Source organism: Sceloporus occidentalis, unplaced genomic scaffold (assembly GCF_023333645.1).
Source record: "Sceloporus occidentalis isolate IW3139 unplaced genomic scaffold, rSceOcc1.0.p SCAF_7, whole genome shotgun sequence".
Taxonomy (NCBI): Eukaryota; Metazoa; Chordata; class Lepidosauria; order Squamata; family Phrynosomatidae; genus Sceloporus; species Sceloporus occidentalis.
The window spans coordinates 38,809,934-38,835,037 of NW_028316987.1; the positions used below are offsets into that span (position 1 = coordinate 38,809,934).

At 40.3% G+C, this 25,104-nt stretch overlaps 1 protein-coding gene across 3 annotated transcripts in view; it reads right to left on the reverse strand.

Moving 5' to 3' along the window:
* The window catches only part of ITGA9 (integrin subunit alpha 9), a 282,149-nt gene that overhangs the window by 163,541 nt on the left and 93,504 nt on the right, over nucleotides 1–25,104 (reverse strand). For all 3 annotated transcript variants that reach the window (XM_089532642.1, XM_089532643.1, XM_089532641.1), the window contains one exon: nucleotides 16,526–16,686. In XM_089532642.1, the coding sequence (XP_089388768.1) occupies nucleotides 16,526–16,686 (161 nt within the window). The remainder of the gene's footprint in view (nucleotides 1–16,525; nucleotides 16,687–25,104) is intronic.

Consider the following 25,104-nt stretch of genomic DNA (forward strand, 5'->3'; position numbering starts at 1 on the left):
TGAAGGCAATAGGAAAAGAGGAACCACAGTATGGATAGTTTAACTCAATCAAGGAAGCCACGGCCCTGAGTTTGCAAAACCTGAGCAAGGATGCTGTCAATTGAAGCTCTTGGGTGGGGGCGGGATCTTTCATTCATAGGGTCACCATAGATCAAAGCTGACCACAGCAAATAACATGAACCTACTGCCATGTTATGAAAGATGTGAGCCCTAAAGTATGTCTGTGAGAAGAACCCCTTAAACTGAAAAAGTAGAAAATAAGTAAATGGCAACATTGTTAAATGATGAAAATCACAGGCCAGATCCTTTTAAATCTTTTCCATAATTCCAACAAAGCTGTAGATGTTGAAGGAACAGCCTTTTCACAGTTCCATAGATTGCCCTCCTTCCCTTGACTAGCGTTCACTATGCCTTATTCATATCTACTTAAAATATATGTAGGTGGAAGGGAGTGTGCTAGTCCTGGTTCCTTCCTCATTTTTCTTCCTATGGGAAGAGTAACAGTCTAAAGAAGAAGCTCTCTGCTGCATGAAGTGGATTTTAATTTTAAAAGATAACCTTGAAATCCACTGGGTGATCCTGAGCAAGTCACACACTCTTAGCCTCAGAAGATGGCAATGACAAATTCCCTCTGAACAAAACTCGCCAAGAAAACTATGGGATAAGGTTCACCTTAGGGTTGCCATAAGTCAGAAATGACTTGAAGGCACACAACAACAACAACAACAACAGAGAATGATTTATTTATATCTGAAATGTAACTGACCAGCAAAATATTCTTTCAGTAGCTTCCAATCAAATAGGAATGTTTTTAATTTAAAAAATTAAAAAATACAGCTGAAATTAAAAAGAAAGCACTGTTTTTGGTTAGTAGATCATTTCTATTTCCATGAAGATCACAATGTGACTGTGGCCCAGTTACTGAAGGAGTTTACACATCATTCTATTCCAGGAACTCTGCATTATAAAACCAAGATGTAAAAGGACAGTACAGTCATAGATGCAGCTTGTCTATTCCTACATTGCCCATTCATCTATACAAGGAGGTGAAGAAACAAACCATCAAGCAATGATAACACAGCGCATCAACATGGTTTATTGTCCCCAAACACACCAAGATCATAAACAAGCGCTAAACCACAGTGTGTGGCTACCTTGGAAAACCTAGATTGTTCAGCCAAAATGAACCATAACCCTGATTTCTGAAGAAACACAGGTTCTACATTACACTGCAGATGTGCAATGCATAGTTCTCCATGTATTCTGAGTCATTCCAGACCACTAGCTATATTTGTTAGGGCTGATTAGAGCTGCAATCCAACAACATCTTGAGAGCCTTACATTTTCATCAATCTCTGGCTTATTTGCTTACACAAAGCAGGAGCAAAGAGGCTATATGCACCAGCATACACTCCTTTCACACTGTCATTTAATAATCTAGTATTCCTGCCTTAGAATGTCATGCAATGGGGTCATTCACTTTCAGCCTAAAATATCTCACAAGCTGGTTGTGAAGATACAAATGGGTGGTGGAATCATGTATTCTCACTGGAAGGGAAGTCAAGCTGTACATCTTAACACCTTAAAAAATCAAGAAAGCATGTTGTATTGTCATGAGTGTGCTAGGATGGGCCTGTCAAAACCAATAATAATAATAATAATAATAATAATAATGATGATGATGATGTTTGTTTTTCTCCCCCCCCCCCTTCAAGGCTCTAGGCGGGGTACAACATGTTAAAATACAAAACACAATTTAAAAAGAACAAGAAAGGAACACATAAAATCAAAAGTTAAAATATTACACTCATATGAGTATATTTTTAATACAAATTAAAAAGTCATGATTTAAACTTGATTGGGTAGGCCTGCCAGAAGAGATGTATCTTTAACGTTGTTTTAAGTGCTGTCAGCTGTTGTATCTGTTCCAGCAAGTCATTCCACAGTCTGGGGGCAGCAGACAAAAAGGTCCTCTGGGAATCCATTACCAGTCTAGTCCTGGCCAACTGGAGCAGACATTTCCCAGAGGACTTGAGTGTTCAGGGTGGATTGTATAGGAGAAGGCAATACTGTAAGTAAACTGGACCCAAACTATGTCGGGCTTTAAATGTAATAACCAACATTTTGTACTTCACCCAGAAATTAATTGACAGCCAGTGGAGTAATTTTAAGTTCAGTGTAATGGTGATGCTTGAGGACAGCCAATTCCAGATGATGACGCTTGGGGATCACTTCTGGATGTACCCATAATCAATCTAGCTGCCATATTCTGAACCAATTGGAGTTTCTGGACATGATACAAAGGTAACTCAATGTAGAGCATACTGCAGAACTCCAGTCTTAAGGTTACTAGCATGTGCACTACCACCTTTAGATTCTCCAGTTCTAGGAAGGAGTGTCGTTGGAGTATCTGCCAAAGCTGGTAACAGGCACTCCTGACCATTGCATCTATCTAAGCTAACATTTGGAGGGACAAACTGAGGACCACTCCTAAGCTACAAAAACAGTTTTTCAAGGGGAGGCTGACCCCATCTAGAACTGACTGATATACTTCCAGCCCCATATTAGAACCCTTAATAGTAAGCACCTTTGCCTTGTCTGGATTCAGTTTAAATTTGGTTTTCTTCACCCAGCACATTACCTCTTCCAAGCATTCATTCAGAGGAAACACACTATCCTTAGCTGAAGCTTTTTTTGATGGCATGGAGAAGTATATTTGGGTGTCATCAGCATACTGATAACATCCCACAAGATGCCCAGATGATTTTTCCCAGCTGTTTCATGTAGATGTTGAATAGCATTGGGGATAGAATGGCACCTTGTGGTACATCATATAACAGCTCCTTTTTTGAGGAGCAACTATCCCTAAGCACCACCATCTGGAAACTGCCTGAGAGGTAGGACTGGAACCACTGCAACACAGTGCCAAGCCCCTCAGGTGTTCCAGAAAGATACCATGGTTGATGGTATCAAATACCACGGAGAGGTCCAAGAGCGCCAGCAGGAACACATTTCCCTTGTCAAGACTTAGGAAAAGATCATCCACTAAGGTAACCATAGCAGTCTCAACTCTGTATCCTGCTCTGAAGCTGTTTTGAAATTGGTCGAGGAAGGTGCTGGTAATAACCTTTAAAGCCCTACATTGTTTGGGTCCATCCTACTTATGGGAATGCCTTCTTCCATATACAGTCGCCCCTCCTAATGTACGGATCTGAGATCCGCGCCCTTGAATATACTCAGAGGGGCAACCTCTGCCATTTGCAATGGCACGTGTGCCCAGCATGCCAACCTTGCTATACATATGGGGGCATGCTCCATTCAAGCCTATGGGCCTTGAATAAGTGCAAGCCTCCATTTTCGCTGGGGGGGCGGGCGTGGAAAGAATCCCCTGCAAAAACAGAGGGCCAGCTGTAATCCACCCCACACATTTAGGTCCTCTGGGAAAAATCCTATTACAGCCAAAAAAAGGACCAGGTTGGCTGCAGTTACCCAGAGGGCCTTCTCATCTGCCGCTCCTAAATTATGGAACGGCCTGTCAGATGAGATCCAGCATATTACCAACCTTGACAGCTTTAATAAGGCTGTCAAGACAGATCTCTTTCGACAGGCCTTCCCTGATTAATGGGCCCAACTGTTAAGGAGATGGAGTGTTCCAATGACTGACCATGATGTCCACTTCTGTTATGCTTGTTTTAATTATTTTCTCTGCTTGGCCATGGAAACTCACTGGCAAGTCACACTCTCTCAGCCTCAGGGGAAGGCAATGGTGAACCTCCTCCGAACAAATATTGCCAAGTAAAGCCCGTGATAGGTTCACCTTAGGGTCACCATAAGTCAGAAACGACTTGAAGGCACACAACACATAGACAAGAGCTTTAAGCTTTCAAAATGCCGAAGTCTTGTTTCACAGAGAGCTCAGCAAGGTCTCTGTTTTCAATCTGTTTTTATAACTTTGTTTTGTCATCTTAATAAATGTAACTGCGCTGTCTTAAAGAGAACAGAATTCACACTTAAAAGCTAATCCATGGTCTCCGTCTTGAAACTGCCAGTGGGCCTCCTGACACAAGAGAGTTTGCCTGTTTGACAAAAATCTGCCGAATAAAAGGAAGTTTCTATACTTCACTGGCATTTTGGAAACACACACACACACATCCTGACACACCGAGCCATCCAATTCATCATATATTGGGAGTGACTCTGAAATGCCAGATTATTTTTACAGATGTAAAAAACTGGGCTGACGCAAAACAAATGTAAATCACAAGGCTTTGTTTTTCATTTTCATTTTAACTAAAAAAGCACCACAGTGAATTGCAATCAAATTATATTGGACTTCTACTCAGAAGCAGATTACATTTGATGCAGGAATTTTCATTCTTTCATTGCTATTATGTATGTATGTATGTATGTATGTATGTGTGTGTGTGTGTATATATATGTAAATTGACTACAAGCCATCCTGAATGCTATTATATGAAAAAGATGACCCTTCCTGAATCAACAAAACTTTATAATGCATGCTTATAACATGAAAATACAAAGTGCCAAGGCTACATAGCTGCTAAAACTCAATTTTGGACTTTTGCTTCTATCTTTTGTCCGGTCAATCCAACTACCACCTAATGACCCTTTGACAAGCTTTAAAATAGCCTTCTATCCTTCACTGTACTCTATCACTGATATATGCTCTCAGCCACTCTCTAGTCTCCCACATCTCTCATTTTCTCTCAGCACTTTCTTGCCTGCTCTTTCTCTCATCTTTTCATCCCACACATATGCATTGGCAAGGCTTCAACTCCACAAGCCCAGTAAAATACATAGGAGGGAGGAATTGAGGAAAACCACATGGTTGTCAAAACTGTAACTTACATGAAGCATGGCTGCATAGTGCCACAAGTTTAAAAAACACACACAAAAAAAATATTGATTTAGCAACTAAAAAAGGTGGATACTTAATTTTGCAACCTCACACCTTTATAGTTATTATTCCCTCCACAATTCCATTTCCAGTTTTCTTCATTCAGACTGTTGATTTCCTTTGTTTTATTTTTTAAAGCTTTTATTGTGCTAAATTCTATGGAGGTTATGGTTCCTAAGTTATTTTAATTGTTCATCACTCATTATAGGGTAACCAGAAAATGCAATAAATAAATATATAGGATAAATCTTTGGAGAATTTAATAATCTACCCTTTAGCTTTGTTGAAAAAAGGCACACATGTTGCAAAATTAATGTGAGGATTCCTACTCTGGGTGCTTGAATGTTGAACCAATTGGAGAAAGATTCTGGGAAACCTGAGGGGCATGAATATATTCAGAATGTACCACATTTATGCTGTAAAGTCCATTTCCAAATCTCCCTCTATTCATAAAGAAATAATTTTACTACACTCGAAAGCTATGAGGCAATCACCATAAATTCTTCACTAGAGTGACAAGTTTTAAACTTCCCAAGCCAAGTTGTAAATCTGCAAAGAAAGAAACCAGTTTCCTCAAAAACTAGAAAAACTAACAGGAGTGCTGATTTTATGAGCTGGCATCAATGCCAATACGTTTAATGTTTAGTATTTTACAAAAATTTAGATAGTGATGATGGTGATTTCCTTAAGCGTGGGAAATCACAGATATTTCATAAGAATATACACTCTATAAAGAGAACACAGGAGGAAAAGAAAAAGAAAGGAAGTCCATTACAACTTGTCATCTGATCTCATTTCAGTTAAGGAGCAGCTAGGATGAACAGAGGACAAATGAGGACAACTTTAGCAATATCAGTAGAGACAAGCCCTCCATAGCCATGGATTCTTTCTCCACAGATTCAAGTATCCACAGCTTGAAAATATTCAAAAAATAAACATTCCTAAAAAGCAAGGCTTCATTTTGCCATTTTATATAAGGAACACCATTTTAGCATGCCATTGTATTAATGGGACCTGAACATCCACAGATTTTGATATCCATGGAGGGTCCTGGAACCAAACCCCAGTGAATACCAAGGGCCCAATGTGGATACCAAGGCCTAGGCAGGCAATACAATTTTTAAAAAGTGATCCATCTAAAAGCCTGTGAGAAAGAAGAGCCAACTGACAAGTTAAGAAAAACTTAATTTAGTTTGGCTCAAGCTAACGCTTTGCTTGACCAAATATGTTATTATTGCGTGTCTTCAAGTCATTTCTAGAGGATGGCAACCCATTTCTAGAGTATGGCAATCTCTTGGGGATTTCTTGACAATATTTGTTCAGAGATGGTTTGCCACTGCATTCCTTTGAGGCTGAGAGAGACTGACTTTCCAAGATTACTCAGTGGATTGCCATGGCCAAGTGGCAATACAGACCCTGGACCCCCAGAATCCTTGGTCAACAGTCAAACAACTGTACCACTCTGGCTCCCTATTCAAATATATGTTCAATATAGTCATTCAAATAAATTGTTCAGTTCAGTCAATATTTCTATTCCACCATATATACCCAGACATACACACACAAATGATCATTCAGACCCATAGGGAAAGTGATAGAGCCATGTAACAGCACTACTTTTGGTTGTGCAGACATCACTCGCTATACTACACTAATGGTGAACCGGTTTTCTGTATCTGTTTCTTTACAGAAAACATGCAAGGGGAGCTGTGTTAGCCATTTAACAAACACAAACAAAAATCCACCAGTGATACTTTTATTGGCCAACTGAAATGTACAATATACTTGTTGCAAGCTTTCAAAGCTCCATGGGCTTCTTCATCAGGCAAGATGTTACAAACCAAACAGGAGAGAGAAAAACAACAATTGGAGATGTCAGTCAGATGTCTGCATGTTGTTTCAGTCTTTAGTAAATATGTTATATTGGGGAGGATATATTTTGTGCAGGACTGTACGGGAAAGGCTTGGGGCCAGGATATCTGAAAGACCACCACCTCCTATATGAATCTGCCTGAAGTCTAAGATAATCAGTGAAAATGCTGCTATTTTTCTCATTACCCTGTGAGAATAGATAGTGGGTACACATGATAGGGCCTTCTCTGTAGCAGCGCCCCAACTGTTGAACTGCCTTCTAAGTGTTTTAAGAGCCAAAGGTCATGCAAAACGCATAAAATAGCTTCATCCCTTCCAAATTTCCAACAGGCAGTAAATACTGTGCTGTTTTGCATGGCTTTTGACTCTTAAAAGCTCTGGCTGTTTTTCAAAGTTTTGAATGGTTTTTTATTTGGTTTTTAATTATTTACTCATTTTAATCATTTGTGCATCACCTCAGAGGCCCTGGTGAGTGTTGAGGTGATAAATAATAACATAAAAAACACCTCTGAGCATTCCTTGCCTAAAAAATCCCTATGAAATTTGTGGGGTTGCCATATATTGACAGGCAACTTGAAGGCACATATATACATATAGGGTTCAGTGTGAAAATAAACTAAAGAGGCTCACTTAAAGGCCCCATGAGGAGAACTAATGAGGGAACCACAGCAAATAAATATTTAACCCCCACCTACCCATATGCAATTATCACAATCTGGATCAAGCTGCTATACTTACTCTAGAATGCAAAGCTAAGCTGCCTCCTCAGCTTGCTGCATATTTACATCATGCTGCATATTTTATGTGTCATGATGTTTAGCTCTGTTGTGAGCCTACCTGAAAATGGATACTAAAGATTTTACTTCCAAATTCCCAGCCTCCCATGTTAGTTCAGCTACACAGATTACAAGAGTCTAAGACACAAAAGCAGTTTCACCCCTGCTCTGAGTCATCAAAGGAGGGAATCAGTCCAGTTTGATGCTTGCTGCCTGCACCGTCATTCCTGGCTGACATGAATCCAGAGGGAGAACTGAACTCTTCACATCAGAGTGAGGAGATGGAAAATGCCATGTTTGTTTAGTTAACAGTTTTACAGCCACGCAGTGAAGAGGGACATTTGGTACAATAGACTCCCAGCACGTTCTTCACACTGGCCTGGACAGTGCAGACATACAAATTCAGCAGAATAGCACATTTGTATAAATAAAGCTTCTGGAGAGGGGCAAACAAAAATGGGAAAACCCTCCCCCATCAACCTCTAGTGCAGACCCAAAAATGATGTCTTTCTGGAACGATAAAATAAACATATTCAAAGGATATAAAACTTAGTCCTAGACCTTGCTACAGTCATCATTCTTGGCAGGACAGTGCTCGACTTTTTGGACTTACATATTGCATTTATAAAATTCCAGCTGAACAATGCAATAGGTCAGCTTCCCCCATCCCCACAGTACGCTCCAAGATGTGGATGCTAAAAGGACTGTAACAGTCTTGGTATTTGTGACTGTGCTAATGCACAAAGAGCAACCAAAAAGTTAGTAACTCCAAACCCTTCCCTCCTCTCTTTATGCAAATCTACCAAGAATCATTGGCTAAAAGAAAAGTTACCAATACCAGTCAACACTATGTCTGCTGAGGATCACTGAAACCCTCCCCTTCCCCCATTCTTCTAGCAGCAGCTCTGGGTATTCAGGGGGGTATAGTCTTGTAAGTGATTCACTAGCCACACTGGTTGAAGCATTATGCAGTAATTTTTTTCATGCTCTGAGAAGGAGACATGCAGAGTTGGCTTTCTACGTGTACTGATCCCCTTTGGGTTTCTACCAAAGGGTTGTCTGATGGGCTGCTAGGAGCCCAGTTCTACTTGGTAACAGGCATATGAAGAGAACCATCCTTGCACACAGTTTCCCCGCAGAATTGAGCTCCCACCAGCTCACCAAACAGGGATTTTATGAGGAAATGGGGCATGCAGAAATGACTCCAGAAATGTGCCATTTCCCAGTGACAAGGGCAGGACAAGGGCAGTCTTGGGGCACCTTTGAGACTAACTAAAGGATAGAGGTTGGAGGTGTGAGCTTTCGTGGGCTTGTGATTGGTGGCCTCTGGATGCATGTCTGTGCAGACATGCACATGTGTTTGGGGCAGAACAGAAAATAATAATAGTATGGCACAGTTTGTACCCATATCTCTTTTTTGACCAGTCCCTCCTTGCAGAAGAAGGGGGTGGTGTGGACTGCCCATTAGTGTTTGGCCCATTGTGTGGTCAGTGACTTCTCCCAGAGAATCAGGAAACCCAGAGGTAAGCCAGCTTTCCCCCTCTGTCTGCTCAGCACCTAGGACAATGCTGACACCAGGAGGAGCTTCAGTGTGCCCTAGGATTATCTCCTTGACCCAGTAGGAACAGGAGAAGCCACACTGCAGAATCATTCAGATGTGGAAACAATATAGATGGATGTGTCCTCCACCAGGTGATGGCAGAGTTGATTGTACCCAAGGACTCACTGCTGCCAACATTTACAACTAAGGTTAAGTTTAATGGCAATGTTTATCCATCCTGGTCCCAAAATGTGCAAGCAGAAGCAAGGAGGAGTTGATATTAAAAGCATTATGGAGCTATTTAAGACATCCCTGTCAAGCAGCAGAGATAAGAGTATCTGAGAAACATAAATGCTGTCTCTGATTTTAATTGAAGACTATTCAGCTGAAATTGTTTCTAGGGCCTATCTTTGAGCCCTGACAAGAAAAATTGAAAATAGCCATTAATTTTGCCAGGTCATCAAGGATAAACATGAGGATCATATGAGAAAAGTGTTTATCACTATCACCATGCTAGCCTTGTGATCATTACAAGAGGAGAAGGATCCAAACAGTTTCTTTTCCCCTTTTGAGATTCACTATGAAACAATTCTGCCCCAGTCCCATCTCTGTACAATTTTAATGACACAGCAGAAACCAGTATTAGTCTGAGGGGGGAAGGGGAGCAAGCACCTGGGACAGTAACAGACAAGAATAATGGAGTTGTATTCTAATCCCCACCACCACTGTCTATAAAAATATTTTAACATTTTGGGTTTACTGGGCCAAGTAACTTATCTTTCATGGGTAAAGCCAAACCACAGAAATATAAAGACTCAAGCCAGACACACAAATGCTAACAGACAGAGAGACTCCTTTCCACCCAGCTTCTAAAACCACAATCATTATTCTGCCCCATTTCCTTGTATTCTATTGAATTCATTTCATCACCACCCGTTCTTTCACAATTACAGAATGTTAGACTCTGAAGGTCATATAGTCTAAATCAGCCTACAAAGCAGGATGCAACTACAGTATCCTTAACAGATGGCTGTCCAACCACTGCTTAATATCTTCAGGGAGGCAGAGGCCATCACCACTCAATATAGTCACTACCACTGTGCTGAAGCTTTTCACTTAGAATGTTTTCCCCTAGTGTTTAGACAAAGTTTGCTTTCTTGCAAATATCACATATAAGTCCCATTTCTTCCCACTGCAGCAATGTAGAACAAATTGGTTCCATCTTCTGCATGTTAACCCTTCAGATTTTTTAAAGACAGCTACCCATCTCCCCTTCACTCCTGCAGACTAAACATGTACAGCTCTTTAACCATTCCTCATAAGATATGTCTTTTAGTGCACTTAAGCATGTGTGCTGAAAGGGAAATGTTGTCATAGTGCATCAAAAGAGGAGGAAATTATTTTTCAATTAATGTGGCTGTTTAGTAATATGCAATAATGGTCAGCTGATATTTCTGCAGCTCAGAAAAGATGCCTCAGTGGGATGATTAGTGCTATTCTCTATTATATATTTGAAATGCTTTGTCAGGACCTGAAGAATACACAGAGCAATAGCAATAGCAAGTACATGTCTATACAGCTTATCACTGCACTTAGCACTCCATAAGCGGGTTTACAATGTGTAAGCTAATTGCCCCCAACTAACTGGGTACTAATTTTAGCAACCTCGGAAGGATGTCAGGCTGAGTTGACTCTGAATTCCTGGCTGGTACTGAACTCATTATTTGCTAGTGAGCGGCTTCAGTACAGGCATTTAACCACTGTGCCACCAAGGCTCCAGACATTATTGTGATCAGCACAAGAGAAACAAGTCTGAGTTTTACAGATGGCTGGAAATAAAGGGAGCGAAGGGAAAAAGGAATCAGATGAACTGTTAATGAGGGGACAATGTTGCTTTGCAAACGTGCATTGCGCCTGAGTAGTTGCCTGTTTCCCACATAAAATATAATGTATTTATCTATTTGCACCTCATTCTTCTGCTAAAAAGGCAAAAATAGTGCTCTACATGAGATTGGTGATAAACAAAACAGTATCTGCTCATACACTTACACATACATACTAACAGACAAAAAGAATTAAAGAGATGGTGAAAGAAGAAGAGAAAAAGCAAATTCAGGCACCAGTTCTTAAAGTTACAAAGCTCAATATGTATGCTGGCAAGTAAAATGGTATGATGCTAGTTTTCCTGTGTGTTCTCTCGGATGAAAACAGACTCTATAACTGCTGTCCCACTACTTCTGACCACATGGGGAAGTGGGGAGACCCATGTGTATGAAACAATGCAATTGCTGGAAGACAGCCAACTGCTTTTCAAAATATTCTGAACATTTTCCTAAAGTCAACTCTCTGGGGTGAACTTTAGGGAAGCAAAGGAGCAGCTGTTGTATCTTGCTACTGACTTGGATGATCTGGATGGAGAAGGAGTGCCAACTTAAAATAATGCAATGACTTAGAAAAATGTTTGTTGAAATTATTTTAAACATTTTAAGATAACAAAAGGGCCAAGGCATTTGCAGGCAAGAAGGCAGAAGGGCAATACCCTGATGAAAGAATTGTTGGCTGCATTTTTATTTGGGAGAAGGGGGTGGATTTATAAGCAGGACATTTTCACAGTGCTCAGATGAACCAAACAACACACAAAAAGATTTGTTTCTAAAGTCTTCAGTTGAATTGAAGTATCTCACTGTAACACCATGCCCTCAGTAAAAAGAGATGGCATATACAGTCAGCCAGCATTATCCACGTATTTTTTATCCACAGGTTCAAGCACCCACAGCTTGAAAATATTCCAAAAAGGAATAAATTCCATTATTATTATTGTTATTATTAACCTTTATTTAGAAAGCGCTGTAAATATACACAGCGCTGTACATACAATCTTTTTAAGTAGAATAAATTCCAAAAAGCAAACTTTGATTTTCCCATTTGATATAAATGACACCATTTTGGTATGCCATTATATTTAATGGGACTTGAGCGTCCATCGATTTTGTTATCCACAGGGGATCCTGTAACCAAACCCATGTGTCAGTCAATTATAAGGCAGTTATTCTTGTTTTTAGATCATTTTGCCAACTGTATATCACCAAGAACAAAAATAGAAATGTTCTTAGAGAAAAGAAAGAAAGGACATTCCCCCTGAAGAATGTTAACATAATCCTGCCTTATAAAATTCATTCTTGTTCCCTTCTTTCTAAAATTGGAACTGATGGTTGATATACTTCCATTAAAAATAAAGATAACTGCCATATAGTATACTTGTGTATAAGTGTGGCTTTTTTAATTGACACAAAATAAACCGAAAACACCTCGGTCAACTTATCTAGGAGTCAATGCTGGAAACAGAGAACAATGATAATGGCTAGATGAGCTCTATGTTCCCTGCCATTTTGGGTGCTTGAGGTGGAGCAGAGTGGCAGTGAACATTTTAATAGTGGCTTACTGTTTAAGCATTGTGAGGCTTCACAGTCTTTCAGAAAGCCTTGAAAGGCTTCACAGTCTTTCTGCAAGTCTTGTGAAATTAGGTTTATACAGTAAGCCCTTATTAAAAGTGACCAATGCTGCTCAATGCCCAAAATGCTTGGCACACTCCATTCTTCAAGCTGCCCCCATATTGCTGCTGAAAAAGAAGATGGGGGAGGAGAAAGGGCTAACTTTCTTTCCTGGTTTGGACAAAGATGGGGTAATGGGGTGGCAATGCTGCTTCCATGCCTCACCACACCAAGAGGGTTTCTTGCCTTTGACTCTTGTCAGTGACTTTGGGTGGGCAGGTTGCTTTCCTTGCTCTTCTCTCTGCCCAGGCAGCATTCTCATTCTTTTCTCTCATTTACTTTACTTTCCCCATTTGTATCTATATAAATGTAGACATTTTAAGATCAACAATGTCATTCTCGCACCACCACCCCATTGTAGCCCCTCAAATAAACAGATCCTCTCCTTCACTTTAACTCTTCATACGTATGTTCCCTCTATGCATTTTTAAAAGGAAAATAATTGTTTGTTACATGCTCTTAAATTTTACCCTCAACTTATTCATGGGTCATAATAACATCCATAATTTTGGCCCCCAAACCTGCCCTCAAATTATACATGAAGGCCTGAAACAGACAGGTCAAATAACGTGGCTTCCTACCACATTCGGAGCATAGCATTTAGATGATGCATGCCCTGAACATGGCAGGAAACCGCACCGGATCCACATCAATGGAAAAGAATTGGGCCAAAAAGAAGCAGCAAAATTCCATTGCTTTTGCTGGCTTGGTTCAAAACTGTGGTGGCGGTCCGGATCAAGGCCAGGCACATGTAGTTGATGTGGTCCTGGTGCAAATGGTGCCTGCGCAGCCCCAGGGTGGTTTTTTTTTTTCCGGCCAGTCTGTCTTGGGTCACAGTTGACTTATACACAAATATATACAGTAGATATCCTAAGCAGTGGTACACCCATACAACCAAAATATCAGGAAATGGAAAGTTTTCATCAAGGTTGTTTTCTGATGTGCAGTTACTACAGAATTGGTAATAGCCATCCTAGGGCAGAAACACTACAAAAGTCATATAGTTTGGGAATCCAGTTGCAGATTGCAAAATGTTATAAAATCCAGGAAAAGAATTAATCTAATAAAAATTATAGAACCTTATAATATAAAATATACAAGGTCTATTTAATTTGACAATATCCTGTTCAGCCCTCATTTTAGATTTAATAAATGAAACATAGTGTATTTTGAAACTGCCCAACATTTCTCATGCAATTCATCTTTCTTTTAAACATCAGGCTTTAACTAGTAGGTCACAAAACTGAATTTTCATTTCAGTTACATAATGTTGAAAATGGAGGGGAGGCATGTCAGAGTGTTTGTTAGCAAAAGTTTTAATGAAGTGTTGCTTGAACCCTTTTGTCAGTGCTAGCTATAGGTGTTTTTGCTTGCTTGCTTGCATACTTGTTTGTTAAAAGTTATATACTGTGCCATCCCACCACCAAAGAATTAAAGGAAGTTGCATGAGGAACTGTCCAACACATTTATCAGAGCAGTATCAGATGGCAAAGATAGAGGATTTGCAATATAAAATGTTGGAACAAGACTTACCATATGCTTAGGGTAGAATCATTAAAAGCAATAGAATAAGTCACGCATGACCAACTTAAATTCCACTGAGTTCAATGGTCCACTCTATGTACTCTATGTACTCTATGTAACTCTGACAACTCTTTTTTAAGAAGTCCTTTTTCCCCTGAACATGGACTGATGTGGCCACAATCACTGACTTTACCCACTGGCTCATTTCCATGCAAACTCAATACACAAAACAACTCTTTATCCCTCTCCTCTTCAGTATAAACAGACTTACAACAACAGGAAACCATGTCCCAAAAGAATGGGGTTTCTAACTCCATATAAGCAAAGGCAGGCCTTGAAAAAAGTCTCAACACAGAACTAGAAGCTCACCATGTGGCCTCTGGGAACCTCTCTGTGACCTTAAGAAAACAATCCACATAATCTTCTCCATTATTCCCTGACCTTTGGCTGCACAGAACCACATGCATATTTTTTAGCAAGAAAGGAAAGAAGAGTGTCTCTTGTGAATGTAGGTTAAAACAAACAGCAGCAGAAAGATGGCAGCACAGATGACCATGAAGATGGCCATTCATGCTGAACGTGTTTCCCCAAAGAGAACAGAAACAAAAAGAACAAACATACACATTACTAATAAACTATCTCAGGACACATTGCAGAGAACTGCCTGTGTCAGTTAAAATGCGTAAAGGACTTATTCAGATAAAGATTGTTTGCCTTGCCTCTTTACTTAAAAAGTAATATATATGAAGTGATCTTGACCTCTTCATCCAGCCCTCTTGAATTTTCAAGGCTCTTTCATGTCATTGAACAGCCAACCACACTTCCTCCCACTGGGGCACAGGCTATCCAGGTTCATTATCCCCATGGTTTTACATCCTTCCTTAAGCAAGCAAATGGACATTCTTGCCTTTTTTTTTTTTTTACAGTTAAGGGAAAATGAAAGCAGCACTCTATAGAATAATGCTGAGGAGCGCATCCCACCTCACTCACATCAGAAGGATTAACAAAACAAAACTGAAGTGTGTCCCTTTTGCCTGCTAAGTAACTGTAATTCCTGGTTTATTTCAATGGTTTATCCTTGAAATGCAACATGCTCAAATAGTTATCTAGGAACAAATTAATGACCAAACAAGTAAAATATTCATTATCATTGCTGTTTCAGGAATGAATCTCCCTAATATAGCCTAGGAAGTTTTTCTAACAAGGAAATGCCTTCTTAATATCATCATCAAAGACAACAAGAGCAGCAACAGAAGAGAAAGACCTTTTGTTCAGACTGCTGAGAGACAATTCCATGCGTTGACATGCATTATGAGTGGCTTCAAACAGAATTGGGAACATTGGGAGTGGAAGATACATTGCATTCATTTGGACCTATTGGGTTCTGTACCCTTCTGATGCTGGCAAATTTGCTGCTGTTCCCCAGGGGTTTGATCACTAATATAGAACAAGGGAAAATAATAAATTCTGACTAAAAACAACAACATGCAACACTCTTTGCATGCGTTTTTTCCGGAGTCGTCTTCATAGCTACCACAAGAAGCAGTTCCACAAAAGAACTAATGTGACTTTTTTATGGTTCCTAATCAGACCTTTGGAATAAAGGAAGCTGAATATAACTGGATGGATTCTTCTCTCACTCTCTCCAACAAAGGGGAAACAAACTCATTTTGAAAGAGTTGGATCATTCACAACGGGACCATCAACCCATTACTGGAATCTTAACCACTATGTTTCTCTATTGGATTCCTGTCACACAACATGACAAAGACAGGCATGTTTATTAAAACCAAAATGGTTGAGGAAGGAAATAAGCAAGAATAATCAATTGCAGTACAAAGTCACAATATGGGAAAGTGACTAGCCTCTGGTCTTTCATTTGCCACAAGGGACTGGGTAAATTTAGCTTACTTCTTCCAGAAAATTCCAGCATCTACTTCAACATTAGCATGTTGGATCCATACCTCTTTCCTTTAGGTAAGACTGAAAATCACTTTTGACATATTCCTTCCTCCTAGCACTTTAAGCACTCTGACAATAACAGTACGACAAAGACTTATGTCTTGTCATTCAAAAGGACTCTTTTAAAAATCAATTCTATATATCTCTTCTTAGAAATAGTCCAGCACAACATACCCATGGTTATGTGTGCTTGGGATTTCACTCTTAGTAGCCTGGAATTTAAAGGATGAAGGGCTAAACGCATTTGAGGTCCACTGCAACTCAAGGATTGCAAAGAGACTTAAACCAAAAAAATGGAGTGTAAGTCAACAAATAGAAAGATGATGTTGAAATTTCTACATAATAAGGGTTGATGAAAGGAGATAAAAAAAAAAGGACTGACCTTCACGTAGGCTAGGTACTGCTTGCATTTCTCTTGCCTATAGGACAGCTGCAACTGCTCTGAGATCTGGCCCATTGCTTCTCCAGAAGAGACAAAATAAACCCTGATTGGATTACTCCTTTCTTTCTTGGTCACATCTGCTGTCAAGTTATAGTTCAGTCCTTAAAAAAAGAAGATGATTAAACATAAATGCAGAATATTCTCCGTAAAATGCAGCCCATGTCACATGCTGGTTAAAGTGCTGGAGTGAATTCTGGAAATGATTCTAGGCACTAATGAAACACAAAATTCGTGGAGTAATTCTAAACCAGTCACTCTTTCTCAGGCTGATCTATCTCATAGTGTTATTATGAGGATCAGGTGCGTAGGACTCATGTATTTAAGAGAGCCTTCAATCCATTGGAGCAACAGCAGAATATCAGCAAACAACAACAAATGAGCAAATAAATAAAACATTTACATATTTAAAGGTAGTGCTTATATTTCTATTTTAGGTTTGCACCGAATTAATTTCTACCTGCAGCTGCTGTGTGCCTACAGGTCATTTCTGACTTATGGCAACCCTAAGGCTAATCTATCACAATGTTGTTGGGTTTGTTTGTTTATTTGTTTGCTTGTTTAAGGCTGCCCCTTTAAACACAATAACACATTGACTTCTGTAAGTAACTCCAGTTGGTTCTATTTTAAATTTGTTACAAATAATCCCCCTCCCCATATTACAAACACATACAGATAACAATCATCCAGTTTATCAGCTACTGTTTCCATTGTTTTTTCTATTTCATCAATCATTAAATCAATTCACTCATTAGAAAGTAAATTATCTTTTTCCCCTTTTATTCTCCTTTTTAATATGAGTTCTGTTCTTTCACTCTGCTTATATACTAAACAATCATATAGTAATTTTGCTTACATTTATATTCCTTACCCATTTACTACATCATCTATTTGTTCGTTATTTGTCTTTCCCGTATGCATTTAAATATACCATTTCTTCTGACAATATTTAAAGACTGCTTCCCAATCTTTTCCCCATTTCTCAATATGTCTACATTTATGAGCATGCACACAACGGACAGATAAAAATACACTGAGAGTATGTCATGTATAATACATTCAAGGGTAGCCATATTGTCCATATAGCAAAGTACAATAATATCCAAAATCCACTAAACAGTTATACCTTTATCAGACCAACTAAAATGTACAAAACACATGATGCAAGCTTTTAACACCCCACTTCACTTTTTCATCAGGCAAATACAAAAAAAAAAATTCTCTAAGATCGAAGATGTCTGTCCCTTGTGAGGTTATAACTCTCTTTGTTAGGCAGAGATCATTAAATCTCTAAAGAGAAGCCTCCATGCTTTTGCATTAGGAAAATTTTAGGTGCTGTTTTGGCAAAAACATGCCAAATGCAATCCAAATTTTCTTCTTTTTAAAAAAAAAAAGGTTTATATTTGTTGGAGGTAGAAACCACAAATAGTAAATTCTCAGTCTGCTGGCTCCTTCTTTAGGATTCCCCTGTAGTGGGTAAAATGTGGCATCTCCACATCCAGGGACCATATTCAAGGGTAGCCATGTTGGCCATAGAGCAAAGTACAGTTACATCAAACATCCACATAACAGTGACACTGGAACGTTACTACTTCAGGTTTTCTACCTCCAACAAAGATAAAACTCTTTTTTTTAATTGAGCCTGCATTTGGCATCTTGTACCAAAGCAGCACCTAAAATTTTCCTAATGCAAAAGAATTCAAATGTTATCTCTTGGACTTTGGAATGCCTTGTTCCCAGTGCCACATGCCCAGAAGGAGGTGGCCTGCCTGCATAGATATCCCTTCACAAGCATGCAATAGCAACTGCAAGTACATTTCTATAATAATAATAATAATTATTATTATTATTTATATACCGCCCTGTGGCAAACCAATCCGGGCGGTTGACAACAGTAAAATATAATATACAACAATTAAAAACACTTTATCCCTCCCCCCCTTAAGACAATATTAAACAGTATAACTTATTAAAACACAATATCAAGCATAAAAACAGCAATTAAACTAAAAACCCTGATATCCCTCTGTTGATCCTCGACCATCACTAAGATGGGGCCAAGGGAGGAATGAGGGAATCAGGGACCCTGGGCCGGGATGGTTAATCTGGAAAGGCCTGCCGGAAGAGATCCGTCTTGACCGCTTTTTTAAAGCTGTCTAATGATGTTATCTGACGGATCTCATCTGGCAGGTCGTTCCAGAGTTTGGGGGCGACAGCAGAGAACGCCCTCTGGGAGGTCGCCACAAGCCTAGATTTTAAAGGCTGCAGTAAGTTCCTCCCAGAGGACCGGAGAGCGCTTATCAGTGCACTTAAACCCTCCCTAAGTGGTTTACAACGTGTAAGCCAATTGCCTCCAACAAGCTGGGTACTCATTTTAGCGACCTCAGAAGGATGCCAGGCTGAGTCAACTCTGAGCCCCTGGATGGGACTGAACTCACAACTTTGTGGTTTGTGAGTGAGTGGCTGCAGTATAGGCATTTAACTGTTGCACCAGAAGGGCTCCTGTCTCAACACAGAACAACACACCAACATCATCTTGACAAAACACAGGCCTATGACTAACATCATCATTTTTTTTTCTTTCCTGTATGATTTTAAACATCGTTGCCTGATGAAGAAGTCAGTGGAGCTTAAAAAGGTTGCATCATGTATTTTGTGCATTTTTGGTTGGCCAACTAAATATATTACTGTTGTGTTGATTTTGGATGTTATTGTACTCATATATAATAGAAACTGATCAATACAGCCCCTCACATGTTTTGATTCTCCCCAAGAACATGTCTATGGGAACTGCCATGATGCAATAGTGGTGTTCAAAATTTACCAGTGCACTATTGGTAACAAATACTTTTACTGTTAAGTACTGTGGCTATAAAAGCACTGCTATTGCATCACCCCATTCACATAAATGAAGTGTATGTAGAAAAAGTCTTTCAACATAAACCAGACACTTCCCAGACTTCCTTGCATTTATCAAAACCGGACCTTGTAGAACAAAATATCTGTTTTATCATGCTGCATTTTGTTTCCTATTTCTTTCAAGTCAAATTTATCCAAATGAACAAAAATATTTGGTGGAGAGAGAACTGAAGCAACTATGCAGAGATTGCAATGTGAAGAAATAATGTTTTAACTCAGTGGAGACCCATAAGGCTAAAAAAGAGGTCAATCACCAGATGCACAGAGACAACACTGGGTTTTTTAAAAAAAAACTAAGACAGGAAGAAAAGTACCCTTACTGAGCAAGAATTAATCTTGGGCAATTGCTCTCTATAAAAAAAAATAATCATAGCCATTTGAAGACTTGAGAATTCTGGATCTAGCAGCCTCTTTTTCACAACCATTTATATAGTTGATAACATATGGAAGCTGTGAGGAGGTTTGACAGCCACCCTCCACGTGTGAAATAGCTAGGAGGATTGAGAGGCCAGACCCTAACTTCAAATCTCGGCTTGACCATAAAGCACAGTGGGTGATACTGGGTCAGTTGTCATCTTTAAGTTTAACATACCTCACCAGGCTGTTGTGAGGATGGGTGGGATAAAAGAGCATCAGTATCATCACCATCATCATTCTCCTCTTATGGGACACACTTGCCAAAAAGTAGCAAAATGGCTGATTTTCTCTCCAGCATTCAATGTTTATCACACAGAGTTTTTTGGAGATTTTGCAGCTCAGATCTGGGTGACTGCGGGCCCAGCGATGCGGATTCACGTCATAACGTGAATGTGTTATCAGACGAGAGTCCTTTCCATGGGCGCTCATTCCGTGGTGCTTCCGCAGTGATCGCAAAGTGATCCCTTATTTTGGGGAAATTGGAAAAAGTGAATTCACAGAATTCGCTTTCAAGTTCACTTCAATTTCACTTCGAATTCGTCTGGTGTGAAAGATCACTCTGATGTCGCCTCCCTTGACCCCCTGCATCCTCCTCCTTCATCCCCCTCCTCCTCCTTCATGCCATCTCGTCCTCTCTACCACCCTGTGACCTATCCCATCATCCCCTGCCTGCTCTTTTAGTCCGATCGTGGCCCCAGTGACCCCCTGCAAACTATCCCATCATCCCCTGACTGCTCCTTGAGCCCGATCCTGGCTCCAGTGACCCCCTGCAACATATCCCATCATCCCCTGACTGCTCGTTCATCCCGATCCTGGCTCCAGTGACCCCCTGAGACATATCCCATCATCCCCTGACTGCTCCTTCAGCCCGATGAAGGATGACAGCTAAGGAGGGGGCAGGGAAGAAGGACAGTGTCCAGAGCCCCACTGAGCATGTGCAAGGGTCCCAAATCGAATCGTTGAATCCACATGGTATGCACCGGAGTGGTAATACAATTTGCACTCACTCTGCTTTGCGTGAATCTGCATCACATGACTTGCCTTAGATTAGATTCCCCCTCGATTCGGAAGGGCAATGGAAGGGCAACCAGGTGTGATAAAACATTCACGTTATGACGTGAATTTGCATAGCTGAACCAGGAGTCCCCCCCGGATCTGAGCTGCAAAAACCCCCATGTGATAAACCTCTTCTACACCTTGTATCAATAGTTTACATAAATTTCTCACAGATAGAAAGTAATTGAGGAGGCAAGCACTGGCAATCTGTTAGGTGTACAGAGAGAGTACATAATATTCAGCATGGCATATATAGACAAATGAATGGATCTGGGAAGTACAACACAAAGGAAGCAGCACAGTGGTCATGTAGTGTAGCCCAAAACACTACTGGGAGATCTTTAATTAAAAACCTGGGTATGTTCAACAGTAATAGGTCAGATCACATATTATGCTGTGATCACATGCACACCATGTGATCTAAGCCTGTTTTCATGTATATTACACCACTGCAAAGATGGAGAACCCTTTTTTCCACTGCTGAGGGCTCTACTTTGAACAGTCTGTTGGAGGTTGAAGCACTTCTGTCTCTAGCTCCCGCTCTCTGTTTGTTATTCTCTTCCCTCTTGTCTCTCCCTCTCTCTCATTCTCACAACCGCCTTAACTCCCCAGTTCTGTCCCCAGTTCCTGCAATATCTCTCCAGTATCTCCCATTCTCTCCCTCTTCACCGCACCCATGTTTTTCCTTCTCTTTATATGTCTGACTACTGCTCCCTCTCTTCCTCACATTCTCTTCTCATACCGCATTTCTTCCCCTATTATTCTTCCTATAGTTGGCTGCCAGAATAGGAAGGGATAGCTCTTCTCAGAAGACAAAAAGCTTGCTCATACAAGACTTTTAAAGTTTGACCAAGATGGGGATAAAATTAGGCTGAGGAATCATAGAGTTGGAAAAGACCACAAGGGCCACCCAGTCCAACCCCTTGTCATACAGGAATACACAGTTAAAATACCCCTGACAGATAGCTATCCAGACTCTGTTTAAAGACTTCCAAAGAAGGAGACTCCACTACACTCCAAGGGAGCATGTTCCACTGTCGAAGCACTCTTACTGTCAGGAAGTTCCTAATATTGAGGTGGAATCTCTTTTCCTGTACCTTAAATCCATTGCTCCAGGTCCAGGTCTCTGGAGCTGCAGAAAATAAGCTTGTTCCATCCTCAATAGGGCATTCCCTTCAAATATTTAAACATGGCTATCATGTCATCCCTTAACCTTCTCTTCTCCAAGCTAAATATGCCCAGCTCCCTAAGCTGCTCCTCATAGGGCATGGTTCCAGACCTTTCACTAGGCCACCATATTCCAGGTGAGGGCAGAGTGAGAATAGAGTGGTACTGTAGGATTGAAGGTTGCCCACCTCTGGCACTAGAAGCTCAGTAAGACACCCTTTTCTGTACTGTGCCTAGAGCTCAATGAATAAGGGGTACCTAGGAAGGCAAATGACAACAAATGGCTAGTGTGTTACACTCCTTTTGGTGAGTAAAAGCTGTACAAGTTTGCAGTACAGCCCACTTCACAGAGGTCACTTCAATCACTTCACAAAATAGCTGTCATCATGTGGTGAACTGTCAACATGTTCTGTGGTTTACCACATAGACAGGGCAATTTCCCTCTATACTGAAAAATAAGTAAGCAATCACACACATCAGTCTGTCAGGCCAGCCACTGTACACATAGTGGCTCATGGAGTAATTCAAAGGGCTCACCATATAATTGTTGTAATGTGTACACCAAGCCTCAGAAACAATAGAATGAGGTCCATAAACAACCCATATCTATATTTTTTGTGGGGTTTTCAGGCTATGTGGCCATGTTCTAGAAGAGTGTATTCCTGATGTTTTACCAGCATCTGGGGCTGGCATCTTCACATAATGCATTCTCTGAAGATTCCAGCCACAGATGCTGGCAAAACATCAGGAATAAACTCTTCTAGAACATGGCCACATAGCCCGAAAAACCCACAAAAATCTATGGATGCCGGCCATGAAAGCCTTCAACTTCACAACCCATATCTAGTCAGGACTGTGCCCATTCTGAGCAACAGCTGACATTTTTTAATCTCTTGCATGTATACTTCACATCTTTCTCCACTTCTTCCTTTCGGCAGCTACAACCAATGATGTCAGAAGTGGAAAACTGGAATATCGGGCATAACTGTTTTAAAAAAACTGCAAGTGTCACCATAATGGTAGTTTGCAGCTGACTCAGATCATCCTTCATATGTTGCTCTCTCAGGAACTTATGTAAAATTGAGTTTGGGTCATAAATTAACTTTATTCCAGAGAGAACGAGACAGAGAGAGAGATTACATATGATACTCCAAGGCAGACATAGTACAGATTACTCCTCATACAATCAGCCTTCTCACACAAGTGATAACGCCAAAAAAGCAGATTCATGTTAATGCCATCTCAGTTTTCAGCTTAGAAAAAATTCAGACATTAGTGTTTTAGTCAAGCCAGGGCTATCAGGGTTGGTACTCCAGGACTTTTCCATTAGTAGCAGGGATGTAGCCGGAGGGGTGGGTGTGGGGTCCGGACCCCCCCCCCCTTCTGTTAGATACAATGAATGGTGTGTGTCGCCACACCACCACGCCCAAGCCCCATTATAATGGTGGCATTTAGTCTGGCCTCCCCCTTCCCAAAGTCCTGGCAACGTCCCTGTTAGTAGAGTCTACACTAACTCCCCTTTGCAGCATGCCCATGCTCTCTGAGCTGAGTTGCCATCCTTACAAAAGCAAGCAGGGAAGGTGATGGACTTTCTTAGCAGCAGTACATTGTCTTTTATCTTTATTGTAATGCAAAGCAAAGATCTGTTTCTGGTGGAGAGGGAAATTATTTTAAATGGTTAGCTGATAAGGATAAGCATGGCTACCTGCATTTTTTTCCAACTATCTTTGGCAAAATGGCTACGGGGATTGTCCTGAGGATGACTACATTTCAAAAAAGGACCATTACACACTGCACTGCTCACATCACTGGAGTGCTCTTGTGAACAGTATATTTACTGTACATTTTTACAACGTACTGTATACAAAGAGAAGAAAATATATACTTTCCCATTATAATATATTAAAGATCATTGCTTTATCAGATCAAAGCCATCAGATGATTTTTGAAAGTGGTTTTGGTTTTTGAGACAGTCATTGGAATACTAGCATACTCTTGGTTGCCTGATGGTTCACTAAAATGTACTCTTCCCCACTGTTCATTTCTAAAGAAAGGTACTGTATATATTCATGTATAGGTCTAGAAATTTAGGTTAAAAATTGACCCAAAAAACCTGAGATGACTTATCTGTGGGTCAATGTAAGTACTGTATCTTAACTCTTATTTAAAAGAAGGAATCACTTCCTGGGGGAAAGCAAAAGTATAATATGTGAAGCACTGACCCCCTCTACTCTCTCATCCTTCCAGTTTGAAGAGTAAGCACAAAGAGTTATGTCTGCTGGAATTCTGTAAGTTCTTTGACATTGTTTTGCTTTGCTTCATCCTTTGGATCCTTTGCTATATGCCCTAAATTTTACTCTTGACTTATCCATGGGTCATAGAAAAATCCACAATTTTGGCCCCAAAACTTGTCCTCAACTTTTACATGAGGTCGACTTATAGTTGAGTATATACAGTACTTAAATGTCAGCTAGCTTGGTAGTCTGGTCTATATAGAAAATGTTTAATATTTTGGTCTAACAACAGTTACTTACGTATGGCAAGTGAGAATGAAATCTCTATGTTCAGATTATCAGAGCCTGAACACAAGCAAAAGGAGAAGCTCTCTCTGTTATAGCCTCCTTAGATGTTTGCCAAGAGAAATCTGGCCATTGCTGGAGACAGTTCTGCCAGGCAAGACTGGCCAATATGAATTCTGGCAATTCCATAGGTCCTCTGGTATGCCATCTTACCATGGTTTACAGAAGCAGCTGGCAATGTAGAGCATTCCCATATTATCAATTGGAAGTAAATTATTATGCCTGCACTGTACCTCAGCTGAGCTATCCACACTGGTATTGAACAAGCATCTAGATTACACTGCAAACAACATCTGAATGTGGTTGAAGAATTAAAAGTCCCCAGTTTGGACTAGGTGCTACACAAACCATGTGTGTCCAGTCTTCCTCAACAGGATGTGTTTC